The 9,878-nt window shown below is 34.6% G+C and overlaps 1 protein-coding gene across 2 annotated transcripts in view; it reads left to right on the top strand.

The window, feature by feature from the left end:
• The first annotated feature begins 2,258 nt into the window (after positions 1-2,258).
• Gbeta5 (guanine nucleotide-binding protein subunit beta-5) overlaps positions 2,259-9,878 on the top strand; it is a 111,146-nt gene continuing 103,526 nt past the window's right edge. The window contains exon 1 of one of the 2 annotated variants that reach the window (XM_090377181.1): positions 2,259-2,478. In XM_090377181.1, coding sequence (XP_090233307.1) covers positions 2,355-2,478 — 124 coding nt within the window. In that variant the 5' untranslated portion in view covers positions 2,259-2,354. The remainder of the gene's footprint in view (positions 2,479-9,878) is intronic. The other variant, XM_090377182.1, reaches the window with a different exon arrangement.

Raw genomic sequence — 9,878 nt, 5'->3', positions numbered from 1 at the left:
CATTGCATTTATTTACCCGCAGATCGATTTCCAAAAATGTTATCTTTCACTACAAATATACTGGCTATGTTCGGGATCACATACTTATGCGAGCAACTGTTTACTTCAATGAAAAATAAGAAAACTCCAGAAGGGTCAAGATTAACCAATCACCATCTATCATCAATCTTAAAGATTACATCAGCTCAAGACATTCAACCAAATTTTGGCGATCTGCTTAGTGGAAAACGATGCCAAGTGTCCTCTAAAAAATTATATAATAATAAATTGTGGTTTTGTTGTTTCTTTTTTATTAAATATTGTAAAGTATTTTTAATTTAAAAACTAACATAGGATACAAAACAGGTTATCTATATACTAAATACAGTAATTCTAAAAATTGTATTTTGTTTATTTTTTAAGTATTGAAGGCATGCGGCCCTCAGCCTAATTCAAAATAGCTTATAGCGTCGTGCAAAACGAGTTTGACATGCTTGCGGGCTTAAACTGTAGCCTGCTTAGCTTATATATAAATCCGGTCCTACCTAATCGATATCTCGTAATCATTAGACTCAGAAGCCTTCTAAATAAATACAAAGTTAAACGGAGGAAACACAGAATGATAAACACCCATGTAAAGGTGTTTATGAAACTAAAAGAAAAAAAAATCTATTTATTAGGGTCACCGGAAAAATTTTTCATCTTCCCATTTGTAATTGTCTGTCTGTAAATTGCGTGTGTTCTTTGGTCGATTTGCCTGCTTTGCTGGACGAAACCCCCCAGTTTTTCTGGGGAGGAAACTTTGCTATCTACTCCCGAGCCCATAAAAGACCTTGCGAGTTCATTTACGGGGTTCGAATTCTGGCCTTTTCCACCCAGTGTGGGGAGAACAGTTACGATACGACTCTGCTACCTCGCAGACTTATAGTAAAAGTATATTATGTCTGTAGAAATCTCAGTATAAGTGTATTATGTTTACAGAAATCTCCGTATAAGTGTATCATGTCTGTAGAAATGTGTGTGTTCACGGTAACATTTCTTTTTCTAGTTAGATTTTTAATTTATTGTCTCCATAAAACACGAAGAATATGAACATAATGAGAAAGTGCGTCGAAACAAATCGAACAGCAGCGAGCAATTTTTTTTTTTTTTTTTTTTTTAAATATATAATTGATTATTGCACTCTATTTAAGAGCTCACGCAGTTTGCGTCGTGCCGTGCATTTTTGTGGCAACGTATTGTCTCCATTTCGCAATTACCCATATCACCGGATGGCTATCCCATGAGAACGGTCTGGTAAATATCAATGTACTGTATACAGTATTAGCATTAGTAAATGATGCAAGAAAGCACACTTATACAGCATCAGCCACAAAAAAAAAAAAATAAAATAAATAAATAAATAAAAAAAATAAGTTCAGATGTCTGAACACAATTACAACTCTGAGACATCTGACAGAACAAAAAATAATGCTGCATTAGAAGTAAAGCTTAATTTTTACAATTTGAACTGATCTATTTTGGAGCAGTTTCGAAACGGCCTAGAACTGGTTTCTTTTCAGAACAGTTTGGAACTGGTTGACTCCTTTTTGGAGTTTTTAGAATTCCATTTCAGTGCAGTTATGTCAGAAGGAGTGATTAGATAGGATCTTAGAGCAATTGTTTCTTTATTTCTACAATTATAATTTAATTAACATCAAATTCAGGAAATGTGAAACGTTAAAAAAAAAAAAAAATACAATTTAGAATGGTAAATCAGCACTGTATAATGGCATGCCGTTTCCTGCTTGTTTATGAAGGATTCTATAATAATGAGTAATGCACTAATCATTAATTTTATTTATTTAATACAATTTGATTCTTTCCGTTTTGGCAAAGCTTACAGAATTTATTACATTTAAATTAATCTAAGGGTCAGAAAACGTGGGTTTTCTGACCCTTAGATTAATATATAAAATACTTATACATTTATAATATATAAAAACTTATACATTTATAAGTTTTTATATATTATTATGTTAAAATTGTTATAAAAAGATACGATGATAAAAAAATAATAATAATATTAATACTAATTAATAAGCATTTACATCGCATTATCAATATTACGATTAATAGATTAACGTGCGTATAGTCACTGTAGTACTGTTAACGATTATGGCAAGGAGCGTTGGTAGGTGTCTTCTTGTGATCTTTTTCACAGGTTATTCGGATTACAGAGCTTTGAGCTGTTACATGAAAATCACAGTTTTGCACATCTGTACAGTACCGACTGAAGTCTATTTCGACTTCAAGCAGATTCCGTAATCTGTTCTAAAATTATTTTGGTATTAGCGAAGCCCTCTATCGTTCAACATTATAAGCTTTGCGGTAGTATGGCGTCTGAGGGAGGGCTAAAAATTGATAATCCTGTTGATTCCTACGAGGTTTTAAATCGGGAGGTTGAAGAACTGAAGGCAAGATTAGAAGAAGAAAGGAAGAAATTAAATGATGTTGAGCGTAAGTATAAATTAAATCCAGTCAGTGCATAAAGCATTGTGACATTTAAGTTTCGTACTCATTTACATGATATGTAATATAAAACTTGAATAGATTTTAGAGCAAAAGTATACGAGGGTTTTGAAACATTGTGCATAGTTTGGCAAAGGCCCTAATTTTGTATATAGCAGGTGAACACATATACAACAGGAACTTTGTTGTACACATTTCTCATGTCATGGGAAAGGATGGTGATGAAGATGGTGTATTCTAATAGTATATTCAGTTATGAATAACTTTTCATTGGAAGGGGGATGAAAGAATCGAATCGGAGTTGAAATATATTCGAAATAGCTGCGTGCAGATGGATAATACTGGAATTTTTATGGAATATTACTGCTGTACTCACCTCTTGGTGAAATTTTTTTTTTTTTAAATGAAAACCCCTAGTTTTCATTAAAACACAACAAGAAGTTGACAATGGCCTCAACAGAAAGGGTCCATTGGAGAAGAGACCATCACCAAGTTGTGATCTGAGGTGCCTAGAGGACCACTCACTTCAACTGTGTGTACTTTGAAGAGTTGTTTGTGTGAAAAAGATCCAAGTGTGTTGGTTGCATGGTTAAGATTGTCTTGTGGGGGGTGGAATAAAAAAAAAGATATTTTATATATTTAGTTATTTGGTTTATTGTTTGTTCTTATTTTTATTTCGTTTCGTTTTGTTTCCTATTATGTGTTTGTCCACTTTATTCTTATTTCCCCCACTTACGCATCTGACTTTACTTCCTAGGAGAATTCCAGATTCGAGGGAACTTCTTGATTAATTATAATTCCCTTCGGAAAGGCTGTGTGTTCAGGAATAACTCACAAATTAACAAACAACAAAGTTTATTTATATATATATATATATATACAACATAATATACAATTGAATAAAAAACATGTAATATGCATACAAGGTTAAGTCAAGGATACCTTGCATATATTATTCTTATATTAACAATCAATATGCTATTTTCATCATTATAATCTGTGTTTCATCATTATGTTACAATGCACTGAAGACTAATCTTAACTTTCCTAAAGTCTCTATTTGTTATTAGTCTTTCAGTTAGATCATCAATTCTTCATCAATACAAACACTATATTCAATTATCTATCCTTAGAACATTCAAATATTCTCTATAAAATTTGCTATATTCAATTATCTATCTTTAGATCATTCCAAGATTCTCACTATAAACTTTATTATCCTTCTAACATATTATAATCATTTGAATAACAATTTAATCTATTACTTATCTTTCGTTTCTCTTGCATTTTACAATAACCCTTTTTGAATTAATTAACTCTGTTAGTATATATATAATTTACTTAAGAGATAATTTATTTATCCATTTACGTGTAGTACTATCTCTGTTTTTCATTAATTAATCACTGTACTGTTTTACTAACAGTCTTTGTTAACTTACAGTACTTACTATTATCTTTTTTCTTTCTTTCGCTTTCCGGGGCAGTTTCAAACTTTCATTTTTGGCTCACTGAGGATCTCCTTCATCAGCTACACCTGAATTTGCTACAGGTAGTTTTTAGGAACTCTTTACTGCATGGGACTGGCGTTCTTTCTCAACCTTAATCGAGCTACTCCTATCTTTTCCATTCGTTGCTTCCTTCCTTCTCCTAGAGCTACTAATTTCGCATTTTCGCTCCAGCTACTGATTCTGCGGATTTCGCTCCCTTTCTCTCCACCTTATTAAAACCTGTCACAAGGAAAACTCATAGGGCATCTCACACTAACTCCTCCTCTCCACTTTATTAAAACTTATCACAAGGAAAAACTCATAGGGTGCTACCCTCGTTGTTCCGCTCCACCTATTAAAAACTCTTTCAAGAAGAAAACTTCCCAGGGCGCTATCCGTTTCTTTTCCCACCACGACCAAACACTCAACTGTTAACTGACACATATTTCCTACCACAACAGAACCCTCAACTGCCCATGTTACTAACTCATTTTACTTATCTCGATTGCTGTGTCCGCTGACTATTTCATTTTCCCTAGCACCAACAAAAAAAAAACTCAACTTAGAATTGCACTAACCCATTTTCCTAAACACCCACATAACTCAACTTGGGGATCTGTCACTAACTCATCTTCGCAAAACACTCCCAAATTCTCAACTCTGTGTCTTCTAACTCATTTCCATAAACACACACATAAAACTCAACTCTGTGACTCTTTTCTGCCCGTTCACTCACTTTTTGTTCATCTCCTTTTCTGTACCGCCTACATATGTCAAATACGCCCTAGCTTTCTGTTTAACCAATCTACTCATTTTATCAACTTTCTCTCTCTTATTCGCTAATTTTTATCTTTCTCACGCTGTTTCCTTATTGCCCGATCTAACTTCTTATTTTAAGAAATTTGTAAAAATTTCTCAGGCTGTCAGTACCTTTGAAGTCAGCGGCTTATAGTTATACTGTAGCAGACTAATTTCCCACGATCTATAAAACTTGCCATCACTGTCGGCCAGAGCCAGACTTCCATCTAATTCCCAGCATTGTTCCGTATTTTACTGTCCAGGTGTAACCGATTAAAGAAATGTCCTGACAGCACATGGTCCACCGCGCTATTGTTTACCAGAGTTGACACCTTTTACTCATAACAGTTGCAACCAGTTTCCATTGTTTTGGATGCTCCTGTGCGCTGGGAACCGAAGTACACCCCTTCCTTGCCTTTGTCAAGCTTAACGCTGACCTTCATAAACGTTAACTTGTTTATGAAGGCTTTGTCCTTTGTCATTAGCCTTTAGCCTTTGTCATTAGCCTTTGTCAAGCTTAATGCTGACCTTCATAAACGTTAACTTGTTTATGAAGGTCATAAACAAGTTAACGTTTATGTTAACTTGTTTAATTTAATCCTTGCCAGTGATTTTAGTAATATTCTTAACTTGTAATGTTCCGCTCCCCCATATTGCTTTATTATAAGTTTTACTTTAAATAAATCTCCCTCTTCCACAAAATATTATATTTGTAAGATTTTACATCTTACAGTCTGGTATTCTGGTAGGTAAATGAACAATCTGAGGCATTAGTAATTGCAAAAGCCTCATCATCTCAACCTGCTGGGTTCATGCAACTAGAAAACGGAAGCTGGCCGAAGTTGTGAACATTAAAATCTCCAAGAAAAATTACCTCACTGTTAGGGAAAGTTGGACTGGAAAAAGTCAGAGTTCCAAATGATTAATGGAGTTGGGTGAACAATAGAGGTAACAGATGAATTTGACAGAATGTGGTAGAGAGATTTTAAGCGAGAGAAGATTGAAAAGAGGAGATTCCAAATTACAGTGTCTCTGACAGGGAATATCAGAGTGGACATATGCACCAGTACTACCTTTTTAGTGAAAGGAATCATACAACGAATAATTGGGACAACTGAGATGGGCAGTGGTTGAATCAACTGATAATTGAGATTCTGTCAGAAAGAGTACATAGGGTTTGGCAGACTGTAAGTGGAAATGCACATCATTGAGATTGGAACTGAGACTATGTATATTTGAAATGAATAAGGACATTTGGGACATTAGATTTTTTTGCAGCTAAGAGTGTTTTATGAGTGACAATTATGATGTATTCAGAAGTAAAAAAAGGTGGGGAGGACATGTTGTATGAAGTAACAAAATTTTTGGATATGGCATACCCATGGCAAGAATATATCCAACTCCTTGACATAAACATGGCCTCGACAGTGCTTCCCCCCCATGCACCCTACTCAGACTCAGTCACTATCTGTCAGAGTAGATGCAGCGAGATTATACACTAGCTGGTCCGCAAGCCTCCTAGAGGTGGTCACCTCCAGTATGCTAGGTGCTGTATTTCAGGACTTGCACATGGGGGTTATACCTAGGGTTACTAACAGTCCCACCATTGTGAAGGTGCAAGCAGAGGATCTGGCTGTCATAGACCAACTTTGCTGAAATTGAGTTGAGTGTCACCTGATTATCTGTTCTATCAGCATTTTAGACTCCCATGTAGGAAGCCCAACTTGGCATACCTGAGAGAATATGTGACAACCTCAAGGAAATAATGCTTTTATTAAAAATTTCCATTTATATTCCACCAACAAACCAGAGGAGTTCGCAGTTTCTGTGTACCTGCTTTATTGTAGCTGACACCCTTCTGAAACAGTTAAAAATTGGCCATGTGTTTTTGTAGCATTGTATGTAGCTACATCTATATTTGTTCAGGACCATAGCCATAGCTGTTCTGAATATAATCCTGGGCATTCTATAAATACATGACAATTAGCATAATGACTGGAGTGGAATATAAGGAAACTCTTATTGTGTTGTCTCAAATATACATTTAAATTTTTGGAAAAAAGAAAAAGGTAATATTAAAATGTCATTTCAAGTTTGAACTTGCCCCAACTTCAGCATAACCAAATATGTGCACCTAGTACTGTTGTAAGGTTTTATTGATTTTTTAATTGTGAAAATATCCAGTCATTTATGACTGGATATTTTCACAATTAAAAGAAATATCCAGTCATTTATGACTGGATATTTCTTTTAAACTAGCTTTGGCAACTGACTCATTTTAGGAAGGATGTGGATCTGTTGGAACAGGTTCAGAGAAGAGCAATGAGATTAATGAGGGAGAAAAAGGGTGCTTTTACCAAGAAAGGCTTCAGTTCTGAAAATTTCAGCATCTGGAGACTAGCCACTTGAGGAGATGTGCAAAACGATAGTCATTTAAAGTAAGCTCACTGTTGATGGTATCCTGACTTTTTTCATTAATTTTATACCCTTTCATAAATACAAGTTGAGGAAGGATGGTTGCAGGATAGATGTGTGGAAATATGTCTTCAGCCAGTGGGTAGTTTAATTGGAACAAACTTACGTTTGGTGTTGTATAGGTGGGTAGTTTGAATAAATACAAGAAAGAACTAGATATACTATTAGATAGGTTGGACAGGTGATATGGGAGGCAGTTTTTTTTTTTTATAAGCTTGCTTTACATTCTTTGCCGCTACTAATACTGTACTTAATAGCCAACTTTCTGGATTTATCACACTGACTTGTTTTTGACCTATTCCTTTACTGATGTAGGTTTTTTTCCAATAAAAAAAAAAAAAAAACATAAACTCAACTGTAATTAAATTCAGAATTTTTTTTTATACAGATTCTTTGAATTTGGTGTGCCTTTAATTAACAATTTGACCATCAGGTATGCCAGCCTTCTGCATAAATAGCTGGGCTCTTTGCCTTTACCACACTGGGAGGAAACTTATTCTATACATACCTCCTATTACTTGAGATTTTTGATTCCCGATTCTTATCTCCCTATGAGGACAGACTTTTTTCATTAATTTTATCCCCTTTCAATCCCTTTAGTGCCTTGTACACCTCAAGCAGATCTTCCCCCTCCCCAACAAGATGTCTAGTTGTCAAACTTGACTAATTTGTCATCCTTCTTTGAATCCTCTCTAGAAGACCTCTGTCTTTTTTTAGATGGTCTTTAAACCTGAATACAGTATTTCAAATGTGGTCTAACCATCACCTTGTATAGAGGGTAATATTCTTCCCAACTATCAGGAGTCCTGTAAATCAAAGGCAGGACACCATGTACCTTTCTAAAAGCCTATTTACGTTGCATAAAAATTTGTCTGATTGAATTGTAATCCCCGAAACCTTTTTCCTCCTGAACTACTTTCAGGTCCTGGCTTATATGTAATTCCAAGATTTCTTTTCCCCAAATGAAATCTTACATTTTGAAGTATTAAACTTCATATATGCAGCTGTTCCAAGTGTTTATGAAGCAGTATGACCCTTATCAAATGTCAACTATACCCTTCTTGCCTTCAAATTATTAACAAACTTTGACAGCTTTCTATGGATAAAGAAAAAGTATTGAACACATTGATTCACAAGGGACACCACTTATTATACTGATCTGCCCTGTATATTTATGTTAATCCTCTTGTTTTCTTTTTTCCAGCTTACAATCTGTCATTGTATTTTATCAAAATCACAGTTTTTTTGCAGTTTATATTATAACCTTTCATGAGGGAAGGCATCAAAAACTTTACTTAAGTCTAGGTCTATAATGTGAAAATTACAATACTGTAGGACTGCAGGAAGATATTTCAGCTCAGTAGTTGAAATCAAATTAAAGTTGTATGCTTTACTGGTTTGATTTTTGATCATGGGGATCATTTTGCTCCTACTGAAAGTTGCAGCTGAGTAGTGAGCAGCAATGCTTGGGCTTCTGTTGAACTTAGAGACAAATATCATTATTCCCATTTGTCTAGGTTGCTATTGCTAATAGTTTGTCTTCAGGCTTGGTTTTCAGTTGGAGCAGAATGATCTTTGTGATCAAAAATCAAACAGTAAAGGGTACAAATTTCTGTAGTATCGCTCTGCATAGGGCAAATTCAGTAGAGTTCTTGGGCAAAAGGCACACTTAGTGGTTATCTGTTTAAATAGGTTTTATTTCCATATGCTGCCTAGCTATTTACTTAGACAAAATACATAATTCACAGTTCGGCATATAGTTGCTACTACAGGCCATCCTCTAGTTGACAAGAAGACAGTAATTTTGAAGCAGTTATCGTGTGGTTTCTCAGATTTTTAAATGTAGAGCAGATTTACCTGTTCAGCAATTTTTTGCAGTTTAAAAATATATTAGCAACTTAGGAAAAACCATGGATAAGTTGAACATTCTCAAGTCTTAGCTGAGTACAGGCACTCCCCAGCTTATGTAATACTTGACTTACAGAAATTCGGATTTACATACATTTTTGCCAGTCGGTGAAAACTTAAAAAAAATCATGGAAACATATTTTGCATTCTGTAAGAATAAATGAAGGTATCGTGAAAATATCGTAATGTGAACCCAGTAGCACATTGTTTTTTTTTTGGCCATTCGTTCCATGACCTGGGAAGTCGAAATTTATGCTATATCTCTCTAAAAGGTCATTTTTATAATGGAAATTGCACTACGCTTTCATTGTTATAATATGTTCCGTTATAAGAATCAGTTTTGAACGCCTTTGTGATATTTTTCTAAAACACATTTCTGGAGGTCACTACCATAAAACAAAAACAATTTGCACTTTCTGGTTTATTGGGCTTTTCTGTTAGCGCAATCTGTTATAAATGGGTAGTAAACTCGATCTTATTGCATTTACGATAATACCGATAACTGGAATTCTGTGGATTTTTACATTATGGTATTATGGTGAAATGAGTTCCCTTTCACTGAAATCTTCAATCATATAAAAAACATAAATACTAAATTTTCAGAATCTTCTCTTCATTCCTATTTACTTATTACAATGGTGAAGGGAAAGGAACCAACGGAAAGTGCAAGTGCTGGCAGTGCTAGGAAATGAAGCAAAATTGATTTAGAAATGAAGATGA

This window comes from Mastigoproctus giganteus, chromosome 7 (assembly GCF_048544385.1).
Source record: "Mastigoproctus giganteus isolate SK-2022 chromosome 7, ASM4854438v1, whole genome shotgun sequence".
Lineage (NCBI taxonomy): Eukaryota > Metazoa > Arthropoda > Arachnida > Uropygi > Thelyphonidae > Mastigoproctus > Mastigoproctus giganteus.
The sequence above is the reverse complement of the archived record's forward strand: the minus strand, read 5'-3'. Positions and strand labels throughout refer to the sequence as shown.